Source organism: Thamnophis sirtalis, unplaced genomic scaffold (genome assembly GCF_051295495.1).
Source record: "Thamnophis sirtalis isolate CommonGarterSnake01/CBP01778 unplaced genomic scaffold, rThaSir2_p1.2 scaffold_3, whole genome shotgun sequence".
In the NCBI taxonomy this organism is placed as follows: Eukaryota; Metazoa; Chordata; class Lepidosauria; order Squamata; family Natricidae; genus Thamnophis; species Thamnophis sirtalis.
The window spans coordinates 127,535,005-127,562,188 of record NW_028261383.1 but is presented as its reverse complement, the minus strand read 5'-3'; the positions used below and the strand labels follow the sequence as shown (position 1 = coordinate 127,562,188).

The window sequence follows — 27,184 nt, the reverse complement described above, 5'->3', positions numbered from 1 at the left end:
GGAAATATAATTCAGGTTTATAAAATAAGCATGGTAAAGACACAGCCAACAGGAAGACTCTCTTGTCTCTCCCATAGAAGCCACATAATGAAACTCACTAGGAAAACTAGTAAAAATGAACGTTTCTTTACACACAGTGAGTTATCAACTATTGGAATATGTTGTCACACAATTGGCTCTAATTTAGGTGGCTTTACAAGGGGGATAAACAAATTCCTAGGAGAGGATTTATCAATGAGTTGCGACATTTCCAGGCACAGGAACAATTGCCTCAATAATCAACAATGTTAGAGGAGGGCTACTTTGATATCCTATTTGCAGTCTTCTTGGATCATGTTAGACAAGTGTTAGCTAGATGGACCCGGATTTGATCCAGCAGGGCTAGCCTCATGCTCTCATACTTTTAAGAAGATGGGAATCTTTTGGCATCCCTTCTATTTCAGAACTGCTCCAACCATCTTGTTACTATTACTGAAGTTGATTAGCAGCCGCTTTCCATGGCATCAGGCATTTTCAAAACCTCGGAGGAGATTGTGGGGATCGGATTGGGAGTACAGAACACCTGTTTTGCCATTGAGTTAGGGTTCCTACCTTAACTACTGATTCCATCTGAGATATGATCTCTCTCTTTCTTTAGTTGCAAGGGGAAAGAATAGAGGAGGAAGATAGTTCAAATCCTCTGTTTGTCCTCACCTTTCCTTTGCAAAATGCCTTGATTTCGTCTGCCGTGCATTCCTCTCCAGCTTTCACTCTGATGGAAGCACAGATCTCTTCTCCAAATCGCTCATCTTTTACACCAACTACCTGAATAGATGGAGGGAGACATTGAGCTTCACTATTGATTAGGTTTCTTTTCTTGAGACTTATCTGAGTTCATTATTTCCCTGGAGGACATACATGGTGTCTATTACAGGATGTAATTTTAGATGCAAAAATCTCTAAACAAGTAGCTTTGATGCTCTTCTCACTGTCCCTCTCACCTGAACTTCTTGAATTTTAGGATGCGTGTGTAGAAATTGTTCAAGCTCTACTGGATATATGTTCTCCCCTCCTCGGATGATCATGTCTTTGCAGCGACCTACAATCTTGCAGTAGCCATACTCATCGAGGATAGCAATGTCCCTGAAATGAAATTATAATTATTCCATCCAAATTCTGCAGATTTCCTTCTTAGAGGTTTTGTATTTTCAATTTGTTATACCGCAAATATTTATTATATTGCAAAGTCTCACACAGATGGGAGGCAGTGAGGAGATCTCTGTGAATTCTATTTCAGATACGTGAAGAATCATTTTAACCCTACAAGGCATTTATTTATTTATTTATTTATTTATTTGCTTATTATCAATTTTGCCTTCCATGTCATAGGAAGTGACTCTGGGTGGCATAAAACAATCAAATAAAAACAACAATCAAAATACAATCATTGTAAAAGTATAAATCAATAAGTATTAACACTGAAATATATTAAAAAGCAATATGGCAAATAGAGAATGAATGCATCAGTAATGGAGCCACCTTAACATGTTATCAGTTCCCTGGGATCCCCAAGCATGGTGACATAACCAGGTCTTGAGGGATCTCTGGAGCATTAGCAGGGTTGAAGCTACCATAATGTAGGGCAGGGAGAGAGCCACATGACAGGGGTTGGGTTCCTACCGGTTTGGCCCAGTTCGGCGGAGTAGGTAGTAACTCGGCCTGCCATGCTCCTGAACTGGTTCTATTGGCACCTTGTCTTTTTCCTTCTGCGTATGTACAGAAGCATTTTTTACTATCGTGCATGCACACATAGCGCATCAAGCGTGCGCACACCCAAAGCACATCCCTGAGCAAACCGGCAGTAGCAGAAGCTGGAACCCACCCCTGGGTTGCAACTATATCCATTCAAATATGATATGCTAGCTTTACACTTTAGAGTAAATGCAACAGTTTGGATTGGACATGGAAAGGGATGGAAAGCCAGTACATAAGATGTGATTCAGTTGTAATGTAGATTTTAAATCGATTTATCTTTCTAGAAAGGGATATCAGCTGGAACACCAGCCAAAGTGAACAAAGGGATATCTGGCCATACCAGCCCCTGGGCATCCAGGAGTAATGCTGAATTTAGCAACAATGCCAAGCTTTGTGTCTGAAAGAAAAGTCAGTGTGTAGTCCCATTTCTGAATGAATTCACTATTTATTTAGATTTTTGAAAATCTTTTTCTCTGTCTATAAAAAACATGAGTGCTCCCATTTTTAGTAAATAAAATAATGCTTACAGTTTTGTGTATATATTCCTGTTCCTTCCACCTAAAAAGGCCTCCTCTTTACTCCCTTAACTAAATAACTAACAAACAAATTAAGTATTTATTTCCTTTTTGTAGAGGGGATGAGGCAGGAGTAAGTTTTGACTGGTGAATGTGGAGAATCAATGGTAAACAACGAAGGATCTCTGTGGATCACATGATCAGAATCACTGGACTTCCCCCAATGAACCAGTAGTTCCTGTGGACTTACCCAGTCTTGTACCACTGCTCATCATTCAACACTTCCTTGGTTTTGTTGGGGTCTGCCCAATATCCCAGCATGACACAGTAGCCTCGAATCTGAAGTTCTCCTGAGCTGTTTAATGGGAGGATTTCCCCTGTATTAGGGTGCTCAATTTTTGCCTGTAATGCAGAGAAAAGCACAATCTTATAATAATGAGATGTTAGGAGAAGCAAAATAACTATGATGATGAGGAAGACAAGGAATACACTAGAGGTGGCCAAACTTGGCAACTTTAAAAGCTCTGAACTTCAACTCCCAGAATTCCCCAGTCATCCATGCTCCCCTGGTGTACAGTATAGCCTTGGAGGCAGTTGTGGGTTCCTACTGGTTCAGCCAAACCAGTAGTGGTTTGGCGGCCTGGGTCGCTGGAACTGGCAGCGACCCAGGCCTGCCATGCATCTGAACTGGTTCCCTGGTTCTTGTTTTTTAGTTCTGCACATGCGCAGAACTATTTTAATTGCACAAAGTTAATTTTTTCCCTTTTTTCAACATTTTGCACATGTGCAGACTTATTTATGGTCAACTGTGCATCCGTGCGCACTGAACCGGCAGTAATGCTGGCAGCAACCCACCCCTGCTTGGGGAGGATCCAAATGGAAACTGTGAAGGATGATATGCCAGAGGTGGTATTCTGCCAGTTCTGACAGGTTCTGGAGAACCAGTAGCAGAAATTTTGAGTAGTTTGGAAAACCAGCAAATAGGCTGGCCCCGCCCCTGCTGTCTCCCAGCTGATCTTCTTTTGTTGCCCTCAACAGGAGAACAGAGCTGGAAAGCAGTTTAGTGGGGTGGGGAGAGAATGGGGATTTTGCAATATCCTTCCCCTGCCATGCCCACAAAGCCACGCCCACAGAACCGGTAGTAAAACATTTTGAATTCCAGCTCTGGTGATACCAGAACTTGTGGCAAAGAGTCTAGTCACCTCTGTGTGTGGGAAAATATATCCTACGGTTTCTGTTTTCTGTGCTATGTTGTCTTGAGGGAAGCCCATGAAAGTTACTGGGCTATTCTCCGTTGTTCCATACACACCCTGCAAACCATAAAAGAAGGAAACACTGGTGAGATTGAGGAACAAAACCAACTAAGAAGAAATTTCCCCAAAATCAGAAACAAACTAAAGCAGACCTACTATAAAAACTTTTCAGTGCTGTGTGTTTCATTCTCACCTCAATACATGTCGTATGATATACGAAGCATATACATCAGATATAATATGTAAGGAGAAATTGTTTTGAAACTTAAAAGCATTTCAAATGTTTAGGGATCCCAGGAAACTCTCTGAATTTGTTTAAGTAAGAGAGCTGCTTTATTAAAAATATAAGACAGTAAGTAAGGTCATGATTTACTGTTGGGATGGCATGCTTTCTTATGGTATAAGGGAACTAAAGCACATGGCTATTTTAGAAGACACTATATAAGGGAGGCTTTGTTATTAAACTGGGAAAAGGTAAAAAGATTACACTACTTAAAAATTCCAGTCTGGATATCAACGATTGAAGCATTTTCATATCCAATAATATATAAAAAGGAACAAACAGTTAGATATGTTGAAATATTGAATGCAGAGGGTGAACTCAAATCTATCCAAGAGTTGAAACAAGAAGGGATAGAAATGAATTGGTATTCATATGTACAGATACAATCTAGATATAATAAAGATAGAAAATCCAAAGGTTTTTACAATAAAATGACTGAGTTAGACAAAATTTTAACAGGTACTGATGAAAAAGTAATTAAAAAACTATACAGATATTTATTGGAGGTTAAATTACAAGAAGAACAAGTTAAAGAAACTATGATAGCTTGGGGGAAAAACTTTGGGTATGGGATTGATTTAGAGAAATGGCAGAAACTGGTCTCAAAATTATAAAATGACAGTGTCTACTGCATATAGAGAAAATTTTTATAAGATGTTTTACAGATGGCATCTACCCACAACCAGAATTGCAAGAATGTCCAAGAATAAATCAGAAAAGTGTTGGAAATGTCATCAGATACCGGGCTCATATTACCACATGTGGTGGACTTGCATTGAAGCTAAAAGATACTGGACTAAAATCCACATGTGGTTGGAGAAAATGACACACAAACAAATAGACTTCAAACCAGAGGTCTTTTTATTGGGGATCATACCAGAAATCTATAACAAAGACTTAAAATATGTGATTGTAAATGTATTAACAGCAGCCAGAATCGTATTTGCAAAAGACTGGAAAAATGAAACAATACCAAAACAGGAAGAAGTTATTCGAAAAATAATGGACTGTGCTGAAATGAGTAAATTGACACTTGAAATTAGAGAACAAGAGGACGAGCAATTTTATAAGATATGGGACTTGTTTTATCAGTGGCTGGGGGAAAAAACCTGGAAATGAAAAATGTCTTACTCATGTTTTAGCTGAAGGAGTTAAATGATAACACAACCATGCTGTGAAATAGATTAACAACGATACAATGAAAAACTGATATATCTATGAATTGAATACTTTAGAACTTTTTGCTTTAAAAAGGATAAGGATAACAATGATTTTATGTATATTTGATAGAGGTTTGGTGATATAATGTATAACCTTAAGAACATATTACAATGATATCTTGTTGTTGACTAAATAATTTTAATAAGGGAATAATTAAAAAATTGGTATATATATGTAGCGACCACTTAGAATATTTTGTTGAAAAATGAAGGAATAAGATTTCCGTTTGAAGATATGAGGTACAAGGATAACAATGAACATAAGCATACCTGATAGTTGATTGGTGGAATTATGTATAATGGAAAATAGTGATATATAAATATAAATGGTTGGTAAAAAAAAATTTTTTTCACATGGGGATAATATAAAGATATACTGTTATTAAATAGATAATCAAGAATGTAAGGGAACTATGATTTATTGGGGAAAAAATAATACTTTGTAATTGAATGTATACTGTATAATGAAAGTGAGGTATTTAGTTATACTAGATGAAAAATCTGTGATGGTAAATGTTATTCGAGAATATGGATGTTAAAACACCTATAACCAAACGACATGTTGTATGTGATGATGCTTTTTTTTTCTTGTGTGTATTTTTTTTTGTTTTTTTGCTGTTTTTTTATTGTTGTCTGTATGTATTGTTTGTGTAATAAAAATAAAAATTTATTTAAAATATATATATATAAGACAGTAAGTGTGCAGGATTTGCATGCTTTTTCATCTGTTCTTAATTGCTCAGTGGCAAGATTCTCTGTAGAGGCTCTGTTCCCATGGAACAGCCCCTCTCTCAAGGCAAGAATGGTTCCTACTTTTATAGCCTTCCACCCATCTTAGTTAGTTAGGATACTAGCCTGCATGCCACTTTGTAACAAATGATACTTATATTTAAAGCCATGTTTAAGTTCAATAAAAAAAACCACTATGGAAAATGAAGCAACATTGGCTTAAGAGAAAAGAGTAGAACTGGCTGGAAAACAAGAATAATGTTTGAGAGGCTATGTAAAAAACAGAGGGGAATAAAATAATAAACCAAAGGAAGTATTTAAGAGAGATGGAACCAGCTACCAAAGCTTGTCTCATTTTGAGCTTTGAGATGGATTTAATTATCCCCTTTAATAACATTGGGTATTTGTCTAGACTTGAAACACCAATGTTCTTTCCAGTCCTCTCTTGGCAGTGTCCTCTCACTTTCCCCATCAATCTTGCCCTTGTTTGCTTAAAATCAACTGGTTCTTCTTTGGGACTATGTGCCAGGTCCCTAAGCACCAAGTCTCCTTTTGCTTTAAATTTGGGAGGACCAAGTTAATTTTGAGGGTAAAGGCCTTTTAGGCTCAGCTGTGCTCAGTTTCTGCAAGGTAAAAGTAACAGGACCCAAACCTGCAGGGGTGAATATATTCCATCTGCAAGAAAAGCCCTTCACTCAATGCATTACCGGAAAAATATGCTAGGCACTGCATTATGAGGAAAAATCCATTACCCAAGTTCAGGGGAATTTTCCATTTGTATTGTTGTTTCTTCCTATGATCTATAACTGAAGTAACTGAATCCAAGTTCAGAGTCTGCATTTAAGCATTGTTAGATCCTGAAGTCCAGACATATGTAATTATCAATAATTCCAGATGTGATGTTTATTCATTCAATTATATTGGAATACAGGTAGTCTTCAACTGACAACAGTTCATTTAGTAATTGTTCAAAGTTACAATGGCACTGAAATAAAATGACTTACGACCATTTTTCACGCCTACAGTACAATAGTTGCATCATTCCATGGTCACGTGATCAAAATTCAGACACTTGGCAACTGGCATGTATTTATGACTGTTGCAGTGTCCTGGGGTCACATGGACCCCTTTTGTGACCTTCTGTCAAGCCAAGTCAATGGGGTATCCAGATTCTCTTAACAACCGTGTGACTATCTTAACAACTGCAGCGATTCACTTAACATAAATGGCAAATAAAGTCATAAAATGCAGCAAACTCATTTAACAAATGCTTCGCTCAGCAGCATAAATTTTCGGTTCAATTGTGGTCATAACTCTAGGAAGACCTGTATACCATGGAGTAAACCTGAAAATCAAAGTAACACTATGATATTTTTGTCTACAGGAAGTTTGCATTTTAACATGATCTGAAAAAAGAAAGCAAAGGACTTCCAGTTGGGCAGGGCCTGAGGGCGTTGTTGTTTTTAACAGCTCCGGATTCTTGGCTGCATTAAACTGTCTAAACAGTATCCATCAACTGTTTGGCAGTTTGATTACCTCTTCTCCAGGCCAAGGAGAAGAAGGCGAGCTAGATATGTTTGGGCAGTGCTCCAATTAACCCCCCCCAGAACATAAATCTGGGATGGGAAGTGGGAGCCACACGGCAGCATAATGATTTCTCCGCGTCAAGGACCTCTTCTGCCTTTTTTGCAGAATGAAGGTACACGCCCACCCTCAGCTCAAAGACTGATTTATTACTGATTTCAAAGTGGGCAGAACTAATACCGTGAACTTCTAATTGTATGTATAAATCTTTAACTCCATTTTTTTTATTCCTTCTGATAATTTACTTGCTAGAAATACACAGAAAATGGCGCCAAACAGCTCTGTAGGAGGGGTCAGGCTCTGACGACATTTCTACGGAGCTCAGAACATTTTAAAGGTCACTAAAACAGAAGTGATTTATTACCAAACTAAATAGTAATTGCTGGATAAGCGGCTTGCCTGGATTTACTAATTGGGTGGAGAAGATTAAATTTGGAATGGCTTCCAAGCAGCAAAAATCCCCCCCCCAACACGTCTAAAAGCGCTGGAAATTCGCTTGATCCTGGAACTAAATTACAGTCCCTACTCCCCCCCTACTCCTGCAGGGGAGCCTTTGACCCAAGAAATTTTGCAAAAAGAATTAGCTGAGGCTTTAAAAAATCATGCAGCTGCGATGGAAATTAAAATAGCCCTACACGGCCTAGGACCCGGATATCTGCGAGACCGTCTTCTGCCGCATGCCTCCCAATGGCCGATAAGATCACACAGGGTGGGCCTTCTCCGGATGCTGTCGACCAGACAATGTCATCTGGCGGCTCCCCGGGGGAGGGCCTTCTCTGTGGCCGCTCCGACCCTATGGAATGATCTACCTTCAGAGATCCGGATCCTTCCCACTCTCACAGCCTTCCAAAAAGCTACCAAAACCTGGCTATTCCGTCATGAATGAGGTCCAGCCCTGCCTAGATTGAGTGCATGAAGTGATCTTTTAATCTGTTTTAATCTGTTTTTTCTCTATTTTTAATTCTTTATTTTAATTCTTTATTTTTTTAAGAATGTATTTCTGTAAGCCACCCGGAGTCCTTCGGGATTGGGTGGCCTATAAATTTATTAAATACTTAAATACTTAAATACTTAAAATAAAGTAAGAGATATCTGCTGCTCATAAAGAATTGGCAGAAGAGCTTATGGAGTTGGTTCAAACTCGGAACCAGCAAATTAGAGACAATATTCTTGTGGCTTTTAATTGCCTATCGGGTTATGTCTCGGGAATTGAAGATAGATTAGAAGATCTTAGTGATTCTAATATTAATCTGGTAATGAAAATGGATGTGGTTCAACAAAAGGTTGGCGATGCAGAAAATGAAATTATAATGCTGCAGTATAGACAGATGGAATTTGCCTTAAGGATAAGAGGCCTTCAAGAGAAAAATCAAGAAAATTTGAAGCAGATCTTCTCAGAAGCCTTTGATCAATTGATGGGAAGGCCAGGAGGGAATCTTGAATGGCAAATTGACAAGATATATCATGTTAACTCCTGGCTTGCCAGACAAAAGCAACTCCCAAGAGACATTGTGGTGTATTTTGCTACAAGAGATATGAGGAATTTGATATTGCAAGAGTCTTACAAAACTAAGCTTCAAATTGGGGGTCAGGAGGTGACTGTTTTGAAGGAAATACCACCTAAAATGTTGAGATTGAGAAAAGACTATGCCTTCTTAGTCGATGAGCTCAAAAATTGTCAACTACAGTTCAGATGGGAGGCACCAGCTGGACTTGCAGTTACCTACCAGGGGCAAAGATATCGTCTTAATTTAGTATGGAAGGCTCGAGATTTTTACAATAATATATTGAAGGCTGGACATCCCCCCCTCCTGGACCCAGAGAAAAAGAACAAGAAGGACAGGATAGACAGCTAGCCACCCAAGGATCATCAAGGCTGGATCAACTTCCTCTTTCAGAGCTACAAGGAGCCAAGGAGCAAAGACAAACCCGCGTGATTACCAAGCGACTGGAACCAGAGTTAAAAAAGCAACAAGCCTCACAACAAACACATGTTACCGTCCAAGAAGCCACAGGTCTTAGTTCAAAAGCAGAGCCAGGCCGAAAATCAAACTTCAGGATTTCCAGATGGCTCTTAAAAAGTTTCAGGGAGCTAAAGATGACAACTAAGTTCTTAACCTGGAACTTTAATGGTTTAAATTCCCCACAGAAAAGGAAGAAAATAAATCACTATCTGAAACAATTTAAGAATGACATAATTTGCCTGCAAGAGACTCATATTAGAGCAACTGACCAGAAATACTTGATTAATACAAGACCTGGGCAACACTTTATAGCCTCTGCTCCTGAGAAGAAAAATGGTATAGTTATTTACTTAAGAAAGGACATGAAAGCCGAATTAATTGAAGCAGACTCTCAAGGAAGATATATTGCAATAGAACTGGTATTAGAAGGGGAAAGGATACTTCTAATTGGAATATATGCTCCCAATCAACAACAAGATAAATTTTATAAAATGCTCCATACTAAGTTAGTACATTGGGACTATAGATCTTGCATATTATTGGGCGACTGGAACGGTGTTATGGATACCAAGAAAGACAAGAAGGGTCTCCTGCAAAATATTCAAATGCGAGCAAAATTACCTAAGTCCTTTTTCGATATGATGGACAATTTTGAACTGAGAGACATCTGGCGAGAAAGGAATGCAGAAGAATACGACTTTACATTTTTTTCTGATAGACACCAATCCTTTTCTAGGATTGACTTTATACTAACAACCAATGATTTGCTTTCTAGGGTAAAGATGACGAAGATATGTTCCAGAGCCTTATCAGATCATAATCCGGTTTGGATGGAGTTGGAATTTGGGACACAAGCAAGAAGGACTTGGAGATTGAACGAAAACTTATTTAGATATGAGAATAATATTAATGAATGTAAAAAATTGTTAAGAGAATATTTTGTTTTTAATATGAACAAGGGTACATCTATGGAAATGGTTTGGGACGCAAGTAAAGCATACATGCGAGGAGTTCTGATAAATTTAAATAGGTTACATAGACATAAACAGGGGAAAAAGAGAATTGAACTAGAAGACGAAATCAAGAAGAGAGAACAGGAGTTAATACTAAAACCAGGAGACAAGAAGATTAAAGAAGCAATTACTTTATTAAGAGAGCAATTTAATATGCTGATGTCAGACCAGGTGGCTACTAACTTGCTATATGCAAAACATAACACTTTTTGGAATGCAAATAAATCTGGTAGATGGTTAGCATATTTGACTAGGAAAAAACAGAAATCTCGTAATATATCAAAACTACATTATAAAGGGAAGGAAGTGTATCAACAGGATGAGTTCCAAAAGGCCTTTCGTGAATTTTTTACAGGATTGTACATGAATGATAAAATACAAGGTTTAGATATAGATAGATACCTGGATAAAGAAAAAATACCTATAAAGACGAGCTGAGGGAGAGATTGAATCAACCAATAACTTCGGGGGAAATTCTCCAGGTAATTAAACAGTTAAAGGTAGGGAAAGCACCGGGTACAGATGGCCTGACACCAGCTTATTACAAAAATTTACAATTAGAAATGGAGAGGAATAATTCCTCTCAAGGAATTATTCAATAAGATCCAAATGGAAGGGAAGGTACCTCCATCTTGGAAGACAGCCTTTATATCCCTGATACCAAAAGAGGATCAAGATCTTACTCAACAGGCTTCGAGGGGAGGGGCTGCCGCCGTCGGGAGCTCAATAAAGCTCCTGCCAGGACTCTGGTTCGTATATCTTATAAGATCTATAGATATCTCCCCTTTCTGGCAGAAAGGGGCAGGGAGAAGGTCAGTCGTTAGGATCTCTTTGTAATTCATAGCTTTTTTTTTGCTGTGAATGGAGAAGAGGTTCAACATTAGCTGAGCCTTTACTCCGGCCAGTTTTCCGCGCTGCTTTTTTTTTGCAGCCTAGGCAGATTGCCTCCCCCCCCAGGACAAAGCTAAGCTATTTAAAAGCCAATCCGGGCGGGGAACATTCCCGAGGAACTTTCTCTATTACTATCTAAAATACCAGCTTCAATTTCGCAAAAGGCTCCCTTTCTTTTTTAACTGCGTCACAAGATGGCGATCTCGTAGCTTTTGTGTTTGATCTGACGCAGCTAGCTGACTCTACCCTCCTGAAGGCTTCTCCGTACTAATTGCTAAAAGATTATCTGAGGGGAGCACAGACTTTGATTTTTGGCTCGCTGGATTGCTTGTCTTTTAACTTTATTCTGGAATGGCTCCCAAACTTAAACAGAAGCGCCTTCTTAATAATATATCTCTAAAAACTGCCATGAAGCCGCTACCCTTGTCTCCTACACCCTCCACGGGAGAATTGCTAACACAAGAATTCCTTCTCAAAACGCTTAATGATTTCAGACAGGAGATTAATCAACTGATTTCGGATTTATCTGATCAATTTGATGCTAAAATTGCTCAGGCAAAGCAGGATATGATCGGAGTAATGACAGTCATGACAGATTATATTGCTGAAACGGAGGACAAATTGGAACTTTTGGAAGAAACTAACCTTAATCTGATATCAAAAATTCAATCGTTAGAACAGGAAATTGAATCTGCACAAAAAGAACTTGTCAAATTAAATTATAACAAGACTGCCTTTGCCATACGTGTTAGAGGACTGCGTGAAAACCAACAGGAGAATTTGAAACAGACATTCTTTGAGGCTTTCAGCCGCTTGGTGGGAAGTCCGGGACTCAACTTTGATTGGCAGATTCAAAGAATTTACCGCCAGAATTCCTGGGTAGCAAAACAGCGACAGCTTCCGAGGGACATAATAATATACTTTACTACAAGGGAATCTAGAAATGAGATAACACAGAGGCTCTACGGAAAGAGGTTGAGAATTGACGGGGACGACTTGGTTGTTTTTAAGGAGATACCATTTCAAATGTTAAGAACAAGGAGACAGTATGCTTTCTTAACCGAAGAACTCAGAAACTCTCAGATTTCATATAGATGGGAAGTCCCAGCTGGTATTACAGTTACATTTGGCAACCAAAAACACCGCATTAACTCTGTCTGTGAAGCCCGAAAATTTTACTACGAGACCCTGAAGGCGGGACTTCCTGATTCATCCGGATCTGGGGAGAGACAGGAAGAAGGAGAAGACAAACAGCGAGACACGTGGCTACAAGGTGGAGCGTGTTGCTTTTCTCTTCCGGAAGGGCAGAAGACTAAAGAATAAAGACTAAGCGATGTTTTTAAAGCTTTATGATTTCCGTCTGGGATAAAATGGAAAAGTGGCATATTGATGATGAGACATGGAGACTGAAAGAAGCGTTGCTGATTGGGGACATATATTGTACAGAAATTTTGTCTGAACTCTAACTTTAATTGCGCATGAACTATTCTTTCAGGCGAAGAGAGCGGAAATTGTGATCTTTTTGAGCTGCGGTTTGGGACAAACGGAGTTGGGAGGTGCGTGGGAGAGGGAAGGGCAGCGAAAGTTTAATTAGATTACATGGGGCTAGAACGCAAGCTGATGTTTGTTTGAGTTGCTATATTAATATAAGGTTAAGAAAGTTTGGTCGGAGAATCTTCAGGAAAGTGGAGTAAATATAGGAGGAGCAATGAATGTGGATAAAATATATATGTGGATATGGATAAAGGCAGGGTGGAAGGTAAAAAATTTATATGTGGAGGTGGGTAAGGATAGAAAGGGAGGTGTTGGAAATGAAAAATGAAAGAAGTATTTGAGTTAATGGTGTTATAGAAAGGTTTGGATACTTGGATAAAAAAGAGATAAATTAAAGGTTTGAATAGATAGACAAAGCAAGGAGATTTTTAGTTGGGGAATTCTAATTGATCAACTTACCTGGCTCTAATACAGTTTGAAACCCTGCAAGTAGCAAAATAATCGAAATTTGGAATGAGTCACATTGATTAAGATTTATAGATAACGGGAAGCTGTGGTAATGTAGTGGGTTTATGACCCTTTTTGTTTCTTTCCCTTTTTTTTTTGTGTGTGAGTGTGGGTGTTTTTTTTTTTTATTTTTTATTTTCTATTATTTTTCCTTTTTCTTTTTGGCTTTACTTTTATCTTACTTTCTTTTAAATTTTAAAGTTAGCTGGCCTTATTATACTTAAATGCTTGTTAAAGAATTATGCCGGGCATGGGACCTGCGAAGCCGTAAGGGGGTTAGGGAGGGGGGATTATAGGGGGGAGGGGGGAGGGTGGAATTACAGTTTCAATCCTTAGAACAATAAGAATTCACTTGTGTACTGTCGTTTTTTTTTTCTTTTTCTTTTTTTCTTTTTCTACTTTTATTGTAAAAAACAAATTGAATTGTATGGATACACCAAAGTGGGGAGAAGAGGGAAAGAGAAGGGAGAAGTAAAGAGGGAGTGAGAGGGAATGTAAGGAGGGTAAATGGAGGGAGGGGGAGATGTCTGAGGGGGAAGGGAAGTAGAAGAGGGGAATGTTGGAGGGGTGAAAGGAAAGTTGGAGGGGGAGAAGAGAGGGTGTATGGGGGAATGAAGTGTTATGTTGGGGTTTTTTTTTTTTTCTTTTTTCTTTGTACAGTATATAAGTGATTGTATAAAATGAAAATGAAAATGAAATAAAATATTTAGACGAAAAAAAAAAAAGCTAATAATGAACATTAAAATTCTAGGTAACACACCTAGATCATGGAATGAGAAGCCTGCCCATTGGTGCTTGTTTATTAAATTTGTTTGCCACCCAAAAAGATCTTACTCAACCAAAGAATTACAGACCTATATCATTACTTAATATAGTTTATAAATTTTTTACTAAAATACTAGCGAATAGGTTAATGTTGGTTATTCAGCAATTGATTCATAATGATCAAACAGGTTTTATACAAGGGAGACAAATGAGAAGTAATGTAAGACAAATTGTTAATATACTGGAATATTTGAGAAAGAATAACCAAATCCCTGCTGTGCTTATATTTCTAGATGCCAAGAAAGCCTTTGATCGAGTGAATTGGTAATTTTTATTGAAAATAATGCAAAAAATGAAAATAGGAGAGCATTTTTTACAATCAATTAAAGCAATATATCAGGAACAAACAGCTCAAATCATAGTCAATGGAAGCTTAACAGATTCATTTGAAATCGAGAAAGATACAAGGCAGGGTTGTCCCTTATCCCCATTATTGTTTATAATAACTTTGGAACTATTGTTGAACAAAATATGGGGTTCAGATGATTTACAGGGAGTCAAGATTAGGCATCAAGAATATAGAGTACGTGCTTTCGAGGATGACATGATTATAACATTAACCCAACCACAGGAATCTAGTAAGGTTTTAATGAATATGATTAATCAATACGGCCAAGTGTCCGGATTTAAAATAAATTTAGGGAAAACAAAGATGCTAGTTACAAATATGAATACTAAACAAAGGGAAGACTTAGAAGGAATGACAGGATGTGTAATAGTTAAAAAGGTCAAATATTTAGGAGTATATATTTCAACTTCAAATGGGAAGCTATATAAGTATAATTATGAACCACTATGGCGTAGCATACAGACAGAGACGAAAAATGGGGAGAAATTACAATTATCTTTGCTTGGAAGGATAGCAGCAGTGAAAATGAATATTCTACCTAAATTTTTATTTCTTTTTCAAATGATACCAATACTTAAAAAAAGATGTGAATTTGCTAGAATGGCAGAGGGGCATTAATAAATTTGTATGGGCAGGGAAGAAGCCGAGAATAAAACTAAAAATAATGCAAGATGTTCATGAGAGAGGAGGTTTGAAATTACCCAATTTAAAACTATATTATGAAGCAGTAGTTTTATCAGTAATTAGTGACTGAATTAACTTAACAGATGATAGAATACTTAATATCAAAGGGCATGATTTGGTATATGGCTGGCATGCTTACTTGCTATATAATAAAAAGGTAGATAAGAACTTTAAAAGTCATATTTTAAGGAATGCTCTACTGCGGGTCTGGAAAATGTATCAATATAAATTAAATGACAAGATACCCATGTGGGCAATTCCTAGACACGCAATAGAAAACATAAATATAGTACAAAAACAGGATGTAATTACATACAGACAGCTTCTTACCTTAGAAAGAGGTGTACTACAATTAAAACCTATGAATGTACTAAAAGAGGAAAAGGTAATTCAAACATGGTTTCAGTATGGGCAGTTACAGGCCAGATGGAAAAGAGATAAAAAAATCGGTTTTATGCAAGACGAGGATAATTTACTAAAACAAATCAGAAATCAAAGTTCAATACATATAAAGAGACTATATAATGCATTAATAGAAATGGATTCGGAAACAGAGTTAATTAAAGACTGTATGATAAAGTGGGCCCAAAATTTTGAAGATCCAATAATGTTGGATACATGGGAAAAGATCTGGGTAAGAAGTGTAAAGTTTACACAAGCCCCAAATTTGAGGGAAACTTTTATAAGATGCTTTATAGATGGCATCTACAGGGCGGGGCATAACCTTTTCCTAGGGGGTCACAGCAACACTTGTAATAACAACACAAATAATTCATACACCATTCGAAAGCCCATCAAAAACTGAGTTTATTGACACGATTTAATAGTCAGTATGACCACCATTAGCCCTTCGAACAGCATTCAAACGAGGTGGATAAGAACACAACAAATCTTCAAACAGTTCCGTTCGATTTTCCAGATTTTTCAACACAGTTTCCAAATTCATTCTCAAAGTTTCAACCGAATATCGATTTTGACCTTGCTCCTGAATCATCAGAGCTTCCACTTCATCCTTAATTATGGCCCCAATGTTCTCTGCCGGATTGAGATCTGGCGAATTTCCCGGCCAGACGTCATTGCCCCAAAATTCGACATTGTTTTCCTTTAACAATTGCTGAGTCGCATTTGCACGCATGCAAGGAGCTTTGTCATGAAGAAAGACAGCCTCACCAACCACCAAGACATTGTCTGGATCACTGAGAAATGGAATGACATTCTCCAATAAAATTTTCTCACGGAAATAACTGCCATCCCAGGATTCCCATTTATCCTTCAAAACCCAATGCAGTTTCTTGGCTGTGAAAATGACAAAAATCCCGATGCAAGTCGGATTGCGAACGATTTGTCGATATCGTTCATGTTTGGCGATGTCATCGACGTCTTTAGCCCAAATTCGATCGTTCTGGAAATTCGGTTTTCGAATGGCATAAACGAAGAATTCGTCAGATGGCGCCAAATGAAGAAAATCTTCCTCGGTCCATTCAGACAACCAATCGCACAACCAAAGCCGATCTTGAACGTGTGTTTGAGTTTTCAATGGTTTGCAAATGACGTGGAATGGCTTCAAACCTTCTCGTTCTCGATATCGGCCGATTGTCCTTTGATCAACTCGTTTTCCACGAATTTGAAGGATTTCTTGGGCCACTTTTCGGTTTCCTTTTCGTTGTTTGCGACTGCCAGTTGCAATGATGGCTTTGCTTTCTTGGGACAGTTGCAGAGGACGCCCTTCTCCAAATTTTGTGAAACATTCTTGGGCTGTTTTGTTCCAATTATCAGTAACCCAATCCGGATGACGTTTCAATTTGTTTGCAATCCATTTTCGATTGATAAACGTCGCTCCAGCATCGCGAGCCTCTCGAAAGGCAATGCATTTTATTCTGTCAATGATCCTTTGTTCTTCCGAATCGAATTTTCCAGCCATTCTTAAAGCAAATTTAACATTTAATAGCTCATTCAATTCAGTTTTTTATGGGCTTTAAAATGAGGTGTCGCGGAAGTTGTAAACTGCTGTCGATCTTGCTGTGACCCCCTAGGAAAAGGTTATGCCCCGCCCTGTAGATCCTTAAAAACTGGCCTCTATGTATCCGAATTTACAACTTAAATGCTGGAGATGTGACTGTGCTGATGCTACTTACTTTCATATATGGTGGACTTGTAAAAAGGTTAAAGCATTTTGGATAAAAATATGGTGGATTATGCAAAATGTTCTTTAAAAAAGGATAAAGTTTACCCCTCAGTTATTTTTTGTTAGGTATAATTACTGATTGTACAGTTGTAGAGATTAACCTGATTTTGCATTTAATAACTGCAGCTAGATTGTTGGTGGCGCAATACTGGAAGAAGGAAGACTTGCCTACTATTCAAGAATGGACATTGAAAATAACAAACCTAGCTAAGGTGGCTAAAATATCTGCATATCTCAAGGACCATTCAAACGAGAGATATAAACTGGACTGGAGAAGATGGATTGACTATACTCAAAATAAATATGGGACTAAAAAATTTCAGATAGCTTATGACTAAAGAAACAAGGAATGATATAATTTGTTTCGAGCTAGCCTAGCAAGGAGGAGGTAAAGCTCAAATGAAAGATGATATTAACTTTTTTAAAGCTTATTTTAGAATGTTTTTGTTAAAGATCTATACCCTGTATTGGTTCTGGGAAGTCGGGGGGGGGGGGAGATTGCAGGGGGGCTGGGGGGGAGGGTGGGGGGAGGGATGTAAATATTTGTAAAAGTTTTTTTTTCAAAATTTTCATTAAAAAAAGAAAGCAAAGAACTACACCATGTCTCTTTCTATCTAATTGTAAGGTCTGAGTGGCAGAAAGAATCTAAGAAGCGCACCACTGGTGGAGCAAACCCACAGTCCAAATGCTGCAAGAGGGTGTTCAATCATCGAATCTGGCACAAACTTCTCTTAATCTCTGATGAAAAACATCTTAAAAGTGATTATCACCTTATCTTGTGACAGATAAATGTTATGAGTTAATTCAGGTTTATATGAAGAAATGTTTTCTGTTTCCTCTGAAAATGCTCCATTTTAGCAGTTGACCTGTATTTGTAGTACAACCAGAGAGGAAATGGATTTCCTCCTTCCACCTGCTTACTTCTGTTCCATGCAGGTGTTTAATAGTTTCTACCTGAGCTTTCCTGTCTACTGCAATCTTTTACCCTTCCTCAGAAGGAAAGGCAATGCAACCTCACCTACAAGCATCATATTTGGGTGGCTGGGTTCGGTGGTGTGCTAGAGATGGCTTGTATTGATTGTTGAATTTTCAGGGATTTTGTGAGCCACTTGAGTACAGAGCTGAGCCTGACATTTAGTGTGCTGATTAGCTGTTCCATGGCATGGCAGGAGGAGCAACGGAGTCTGCAGAACCAGTGGCTAGATTCATACAATACTTTAGACCAGGCTAAAATGGGTTGTGGTACAGGATTTGTGGGAAACCCAGTTATTAGCCAGGAGTATGATCCAAGCCATCATTTTATGTTTAAGTACAGCATGTGAACACAGCAAGTGGGATTTCTTAGCTTGGATTTAAGAGTCAGGATGTTGGCTGAGCCAAGTTCCCACAAATTGGGATCTTCTCCCCACATCCAGCCACGCCAGGCCACTGAAAGCCAACCTCCTGCTATTTTTCTGTCTTGGTGGCTTGGAGTATAAACTTATTTCCAGAATGAGTAGCATTCCTGTGGTTCATCAATCTTTCTCCGTACTGCCTGGGTTTTAGAAATGGTGTCTGGCAGCTGCCACAGAGAGGCATGTGACATTAACTGGCTATTTCATCAAGGGTTTCCAAATGTTTTGCCTAATAATGAATCAACCTGTCTGAAACTGGGAGGAAGATAGGCAGTTATAGGGAAGGAAGGGCAGGAACACTTCTTTGCCAAATGGGCAAAAAAGCTCACAAAAGCAGAAAAATCATCTTAGTGGAAGACATTCTGGAACTAGCGGATCTTTACTTTCACTTACTTTATGGTAAGTTAGGGTAACTTTGTGAGACTACAACTCGCAGAATGAGGAGCCCTTGAAGTTGTTGGCTTCTACCAAGAGAAACCACTGTCCCCATCCTTGTTCCATTGTTGTGCTGCCTGTTAGTGTCGTCACTCCCCCAAAATCTCTTTTGATTCATGACCATCCCAAAATTGTCCATTCTTTTGTTTTACTGTCTAACATTCTGGCAGTGGCTCTTTAGATCAGGGGTGTTAAACTCAATTTCATTGGGGGCCGCATAAGGATTGAGTTTGACCTTGGGGGGCTGGGGTGGGTGTGGCCAGGGTGGGTGTGGCTGGGGTGGGCATGGCTGGAGTGGGTGTGGCTGGGGTGGGTGTGGCCAGCTCGACGTCACTTGTGTCAGGAGCACCTGTGGTGCAACCCTCTGCCACCTGCAGCCCTCTCAAGCCCCGTTTTCGCTGGCAGAGGCAGTGCAGGCCAGCTCTTCAATGTTTCCTGGGTGGCCCACGGGCCAGATCTAAGCACCCTGTGGGCTGGATACAGTCCCCGGGACTTGAGTTTGACACCCCTGCTCTAGATTTTCGAGTTGGAGTCTGATAACCCATACTTGCAGAAGACAGAATTGAACCTGAAATCTTTTGTGTGCCATACACTTCTTTGGGGCCCTTGGCACTTTCTGAGCTTGATGGTTTCCTTGCTGATGTTTCATTACCGAACTAGATAACATCAGCTGTTATCTAGTTTGGTAATGAAATGTCTGCAAGAAAACCACCAAGCTCAGAGAGTGCTAAGGCCCCATAGTTCACAGATGTCAAACTCGCTGCATAATGTCGCCGTCATGTGATGTTTTACAACATTTTCCCCCATTCACGGAGCTGGGGTGGCCATGGCCTGCATGTGATGCATCTGGCCCGTGGACCACCAGTTTGACGGCACTGCTATAGTTCAACCCTGAGCTACAAATATTCTCTTCTATCAATGATCACTTCTTCCCAGGTCTTTATGGGGGTTCCACATCTGGAAGGCACCAAGGTGGGGGATATTTGAACTAGAATGCAAATAATTTCAGTTTCTAGAGTTCCGGAATAGTGAAATAATGAAAAAGTGTCATTAAAGTTGGATAATTTAGCCGTACAGATAATATTAATCATCTGTTGGGCAAAAATCTGTACTATTCATGCTAACACTAATGAAAATCATTTTTAAAAAGATGGAGTAATAAGGACAACCAACAGCTAAACTAGTAAGTCCAAAACAGCCTTGAGCTTGAGTGTCACTACACTCTCTTTTTGATGTGGCCATCTGTTTATTCCATGAGGATCACCATAGAGAGGCAAATGGAAATTCAACCTTCGTAAATTATTAGCCATTTGATTCATGTTTTGTAGAGTAATAGATGTTTACAAAATGTCCATTGATTAAGAAAGAGAGGTTTGTGGTATAACCCTACCTATCCCGAGATGTCCTCTCGCTTTGGTCCCTCCAGGGCGTCTAAATTAAAGGACTGAACAGGGGTCCAGGAAAGTGTGGGATTTGTTGATGTGGAGAAGCGGGCTCACGGACAATGAAGTCATTGTCACTTACTGACCCCATGTTACCTGAAAAGTTCTGGCAGGAATTATAAAAACTATGATGTTGTGAGAATCACTGACTCTTCTCTTTCCAGTTCTTACTCATCACCAGTAAGTAACTGCATAATGGGTGGTGTGCAAATCTGCCAACCTGCCACTGAGGAGTTCAGACACCAACCTAAAAGAGTTCAAAGGCTCTCCCTCAAGTCCAAACCAATTCTGAAGCCCAACCTTCTGCAAAGCATGCTCCTGAGATCAAAGGAGAGCTCAGGAAAATAATGTCTTTTTGAGTGCCACATATACTGTATACTGACAGCCAGCTGAATTGTTTTGGCTTAGAGTCCTTAATAGATACAATCTGAATGGAAGGCATAGATGAATGATTTGAGCTCTAAAGAGTCACAACAGAATCTTTGCTTCTAAGTCTGTAATTTTTACCTTGGAGGAAAAAAAGTCAAACCACCATAAGTGAATGAAAACTGCCTAGCTCTCCAATGTTCCCCAAATAAATACAATCTGGCTAAAACCTTCATGACGTACATGTATCTGTGGCCTTTTGCTACTGTGTCAGGTTCTACTTTGAATTTATTTTGAAATAATCTCATTGCAGGAGTCCAATTGATTACTACCATGAGCTGTTCCTGGAATACTCTCTTGCCTCCACACACACCGGTTATTTTGTCCTGGGCTGCTGGGTTGCCTGCCCCTCTCTGAAGGACATGAACAGGAAGAGCACATGGAAGAGTGAATGTTTGGGCTTCAGATCTGGCAGTTTCACCCATGACAGGGTCAATCAATTTGGCTTTATAAGGAATCATAGTTGGCATTGGCTTTATTTATTGATCTATAAAGAAAATGGGCCAAATGACCTACTCTTACACCATCCACTGAATCAAAAGGCATCTGCATGGGAATAAAGATTCTCCTCTTTCTGAAGATGTAAAGGATGCCAGGCAAAGAGGAGAAGTACTTTGGTCCTGTCACATCAACCTTTACAAGGTATCTGGGTACCTTGTGGCTTTCACCTGAGCAATCTTCTAAATAGCGCAAAGGCCCACAGAATGAAATTCAGCACAATGAAACATATGAGATTCTTGAAAGAAAACCAGCCATCTGGATGCTGAATTGGACCTTCTGAGGATTAGGTGCAAAGTACAAAGGGAGAACCTGGAAACTGTGATATTAGAGCTCAAAGAACCATCAATAATGAGTTTAAAAGCATAGCAAGCCGGAGACTCAGTTCAAGTGAAGTATATTCTAGACTGGGAGAGAGAAATGAAGTACACCACAGATTGTAAACCAAAAGCTGGCAGAGAAACAATAAATAGACCACAAAAATGAATGGTTTCAAAAACAACAAGAAGAATAAAATATATGACAATGTCACAGAGATTAGGCTTAGAGCAAGAAAGAGGATAAGCAGTTCAGGATAGTTTAGCTATCGTGTTTCCCTGAAAATAAGACAGGGTCTTATTTTCTTTTGACCCCTAAAATAAATGCTTTGCCTTATTTTCGGGGAGGTCTTATTATTTTTGAGGTGCAGGAGGCAGTGAGCGTAGTCACCTCATGGCTGCTGCTGCGTTGCAATATTTTCAGGGAGAGCTTATTTTGGGGGAGGGCTTATTTTTAGCACATGCACTCAAAAGCCCAATTGGCCTTATTATCAGGGGAGGTCTTATTTTCAGGGAAACATGGTACACATGGAGGTAACTGTTAGAGATGCATCAAAGCTATGGGTTTTTCACTTCCCCAGCTCTCTGCCTCTGGGGGTGAAACTTGACTTCTGAGAGTTTTAGAAACATTACAAGAAACATTACATGAAACATTACATGAAACATTACCTTTCCCTCCCAGGCAGCCCAAAATTATGCCCTTCGATTCACCAACATACCCCAGATGAAATATCTTCCTGTTCAAAGGATCCTTTGAAATATACCTGTGCAAAACAACTTTGGCTATCAGTCTTACTAACAGTATATAAGGTGGCCTCAGTGACATCTCTCAACAATGGAAAAACCCCAGACATTCTTGCATATAATCTCTACTCTGTGTCCCAAGCCAATCCTTGGAATTTCTCCCTTTATTGAGCCTGTCTCACTTCTGTAAACAACTCAATCAGCTGGGCTTTTGTAGCCTGCTTTGGTAGGGAAGCCTCAACAAGCTCACAGTTGTATGTGAACAGTGGCCAGCAGTTTTCTGCAGTCAATCTTTGGCTGGAGACCCACTCAAAATGTTCCAGCTACAGCCTCCAACCTCTGCTGTTTCTTAATCTCTTTTTCTCTTCCCCTGCCAACACCTACAAAGCCCAAAAGGGGAAAAACCCAGGAGACTTTGATTTCTTCATTTTGCTCATGCCATCGTTACTCATCTCTAGTGGGCCTGGCATCCATTCCTCTCTACTGTATTTGTTTTTAATGCCTACTCACTAGACTGAAAACAGCCTTTTAATATGGGGGGGAAATGGGGGAAACATTAGCCAAAACATACAGTTCCCCATTCTTTGCTTTTAGAGAATCTGTATATCAAATAAATAGAAATAAGGAAATATGTTGCCTTGGGCAAGATGGGCAATATACAAGATTGATAAGGAAATAAGGAAATCATACTTCTCTCCTCTCCTCTTGGGTATTTCTGAAGTAAACCCTCAACCAAATTAGAGGTGGTATTCAGCAGGTTCTGATCAATTCTGGAGAACCGGTAGCGGAAATTTTCAGAGAACCAGTAAATACCACCTCTGGCTGGCCCTGCCCCCATCTATTCTCTGCTTCCCAAGTCTCAGCTGATCGGGAGGGAATGGGAATTTTACAGTATCCTTCCCCTGGAGTGGGGAGGGAATGGAGATTTTACAGTATCCTTCACCTGACATGCCCACCAAGCCACGTCCACAGAACTGAAATTTTTTTGAATCCCACCACTGGACCTTGGGGGTCTTTCTGCTCAACCCCTTCACAGGCAGGAGAGCCTATATATTATTCTGGACACATATGAAAAAAATGACAAGAAACTCTAAAATCATAAAGCAAAAGAAGAAGTAAAATAGATTAAAAGGGAAAGGAAGGGAAAAATAATGGAATTAAGCATCCTTAGAAATTACCACCAAAGTTCAGGAGTTCTCTTGAGAGACAACTGTAGTGTTTTATCAATCTATGTTCCTTTTACAAGTTAGAATGAAGTTACATTCCCCTTTGCTGATTTCCAAAACCCTGTTACACAGGAACACTAAGCACATTTCACAGCACCTTACAAAAACATTGTTATACTAATTCTTGTACCCCACTATAAAGAGTAGACTAGTTTTTATTACAGAATGAGGGACAGAGAATTCAAGTTGGGAACTTTGCTTGTTGAAAATGCTCTATAAAGTCAACTGCTAAGAGAAAATATGAATTATTGACTTTGCAAGTAGGACAGACTTTTATATATTACATGACAAACTACCCTGTTTCCCCAAAAATAAGATCTCCCTGGGAATGAAAAAGGCCATGAAAAAGATTAAAATTGGGAAAGTGCCTGGACCACATGGTCTCCCAAATTCCTATTGTAAACATTTTGATAATGAACTATTCTAACCTTTTAACAAAACTTTTCTTTTAAAGAAAAGTTTAAAAGGGGGAAAAGGGAAAAAGAAATATATGAGAAACTAAGAAAGATGGATAAAGGAAAAAGGATATTATGATTTAATCCTAAAGAGATGGATGAGATTATTGATTTGTGTTTATATCTGCTGTAAGAAAGTCTGCGAGTCATGGTTCTTTTCCTGTTTCCACCAATAGCTTCTCACTTATTTCCTTTCTGTTTTCTTTGATTCTTTTTAAAATTTCACTTTATAATATCTCTTATTCTTGTTAAAAATCTTAATAAAACTATCATGAAGAAAATAAAACTAAGTTCATCTGGAAATTTGCCGAAGCAATTGTATTGGAATGGCTTGCATAAAATATGAAGAAAATGAACTAGTGCTTAGGAAACAGGCTTTTTCTTACTGCTTCCTTCAAGCTTTCTGGTCCTCCCCCTTCCCTACAACTTGTTCAGGAGAATCTTCCAACTCTGCAGACCAAAGGTTAAAATATATAGGGGCAATAGGAAAGGGAAATCACTCGTGGCGGCGGGGCCAAGGAAGAGGCGGGCGGCGGGGGCTGCGGCTGCGGGGAGGAGCGCTGCTGGTGCCCGGTGGTCGTGGAGCAGTTCCAGCAGCTCAACGCCATCCTCCACGAGCTGAACCTGCTGGAGCGGGTGAGCGCCGACGCCGTGACCCACGTGCTGCACGGGATGATCGAGAAGCGCATGGAGTGGTGCTGCCGGGGCGAGTACGAGTGCTCCTTCCTCGCCGAGTTCCAAGAGTGGATCGAGAAGGTCATCGGCTGGCTCAGCAGGGTCTTCCTGCAAGACAGTGCCGGGGCGTCCCTGCCCAGCAGCCCCCTGAAGCGCTGGCGGTGCCACGTCCAGAGGTTCTTTTACCACCTGTATGCCAGCATGTGCATCGAGGAGCTCTACAGCATCATCCGCGATTTCCCGTTGAAGCCTGCAGTGGAAGACCTGAAGTATTACCTGGAAAGGACCAATCAGTGGCAGCAGCTCCTGACCTCCCTGAAAAGCGCCTTGGAACTACGGCTGCTCCATCCCGGGGTGAACACTTTGGACATCATCACCCTCTACATTTCGGCCATCAAAGCCCTGCGGGAGCTGGACCCCCTTTGTTTTGCGGCATCAAGAACGGCGTTTTAACTAGTGTGCTGGGTGTATGATTGTACGACTGTGAGAGTGAATGTGCCCACTTTTAATTTAATTAATTTAATTACTTTTATCACTGTATTGTATTTTTAATGACTACTGTGGGGTGCGTCTGAGCAGAATGTTTGTTGGGTGAACATGATAGGACTGGGGGTGCGACCTGGAGCCCCCTCCACTGACTGCAGAAGCAGAAGTGGATGGGGGCCCGCCCCTCACCCTAGAGTGAATGTTATGTGTGGCCTGCCCGGGTTGAATGGGGGCCATGGGAGAGGGTCTATGGATGGGGGAGAGCATCGGAGCATTTCAGTTACGACCGGGAGCGGCAGATATGACGGGAGCTGTAGGGCTAGCCATTACCGGGGAAGAAGGATTTGCTACATTACAGCGATTCCTTGTTCCGGCCCCTCAGGCTCACCTCAAGAACCTGGTGGCAGAGGAGATCAGGGCTCTGGTCTCAGGTTGCTGCTGCTAAATGCCAGGTCTGTTGTGAATAAGGCTCCCCTCGTCTGGGACTTAATATTAGATGAGGGGGCAGACCTGGCATGTATAACCGAAACCTGGCTGGGCCAAGAGGGAGGAGTCCCCCTCTCAGAAATGTGCCCAGATGGGTTCCAGGTGTTCCACCAACCATGACACTAGAGAAGGGGTGGGGGAGTAGCAGTGGTTGTCCGGGAGTCGTTAGTCCCTCGCAGGATCCCTGCCCCTGAGATTGTGGGGTGTGAGTCTCTTCTCTTGAAGTTCGACCTAGGGGTTCAAGTGGGCTTGTTCCTGATGTACCTACCTCCCAGCTGCGTCACGACAGCCCTGCCTGTGCTACTAGAGGCAGTAGCCGGGTTGGCGGTAGAGTTCCTCAGGCTAATGGTGCTGGGGGACTTTAATCTACCATCTCTCGGCGAACACTCTGAGGGGGCACAGGAGTTCATGGCCTCCATGACAACCATGAATTTGACCCAAGTAGTTCAGGGTCCAACTCATAGAGCGGGACACACACTCGACCTTGTATTTCTCTCAGGGCAGTGGAGACGTGATCTGGAGTTAAGGGGAATAGAGACCTCACCCTTGTCATGGTCAGATCACTCTTTGCTGAGGTTTGACTTCAGGACACTACTCCCTCACTGTAGGGAGGTGGAACCGATTAAGTGGTTCTGCCCCAGGCACCTGATGGACCCAATGGGATTTCAGAGGGAGCTTGGAGAGATACCTGACTCCCTTGCCCACAATCTGACCGAATCCTTAGTCGCTGCCTGGAATGTTGCGGCGACTGAGGCACTGGACCGGATTGCGCCTTTGAGGCCTCTCCGCGGCAGTGGATCCAAGAGGGCACCTTGGTTTACCGAGGAACTCCAGGAAATGAAGCACCAAAACAGACGCCTAGAGCGACGTTGGAGGACTAGTAACTCTGAATCTGATCGAACACTACTAAGAGCCTTTATTAGGACTTACCTAGTGGCGATACGGGCGGCAAAGTGCACGCATTTTTCCGCTCTTATTGCGTCTGCGGAATCCCACCCAACCACCCTGTTCAGGGTGACCCGCTCTCTCCTGAAAGGTGAGGGGGTGGGGGAACCCCTGCAGGGAAGAGCTGAGGAATTTGTTCAGTTTCTGTCGGATAAAATCACTCAGTTTCGGACAGACCTTGACTCCGCTTGGGCAATACCAGCCGAGATACCAAGGGTAGGTCTAAGTCGGATTTCCTAGGATGAGTTCGAATTTGTCACCCCTGAGGAAGTGGACAAGGCCATGGAAGCGATGAGCGCCTCCACCTGCTTACTGGACCCGTACCCCTCCTGGCTGGTCTCGACCAGCAGGGAGGTGACATGAGGCTGGCTCCAAGCGATTACCAACAAATATTTCCAGGAGGGGTCTTTCCCGCAACCACTAAA

General features: G+C 40.5%; 1 protein-coding gene across 1 annotated transcript in view; it reads right to left on the bottom strand.

The window, feature by feature from the left end:
• The window catches only part of ACSF2 (acyl-CoA synthetase family member 2), a 77,207-nt gene that overhangs the window by 2,864 nt on the left and 47,159 nt on the right, over nt 1-27,184 (bottom strand). Inside the window, exons 11-14 of the mRNA XM_014074196.2 lie at nt 3,452-3,559; nt 2,500-2,651; nt 981-1,122; nt 694-804 (exon numbers count right to left, since the gene is read on the bottom strand). Coding sequence (XP_013929671.2) covers nt 694-804; nt 981-1,122; nt 2,500-2,651; nt 3,452-3,559 — 513 coding nt within the window. The remainder of the gene's footprint in view (nt 1-693; nt 805-980; nt 1,123-2,499; nt 2,652-3,451; nt 3,560-27,184) is intronic.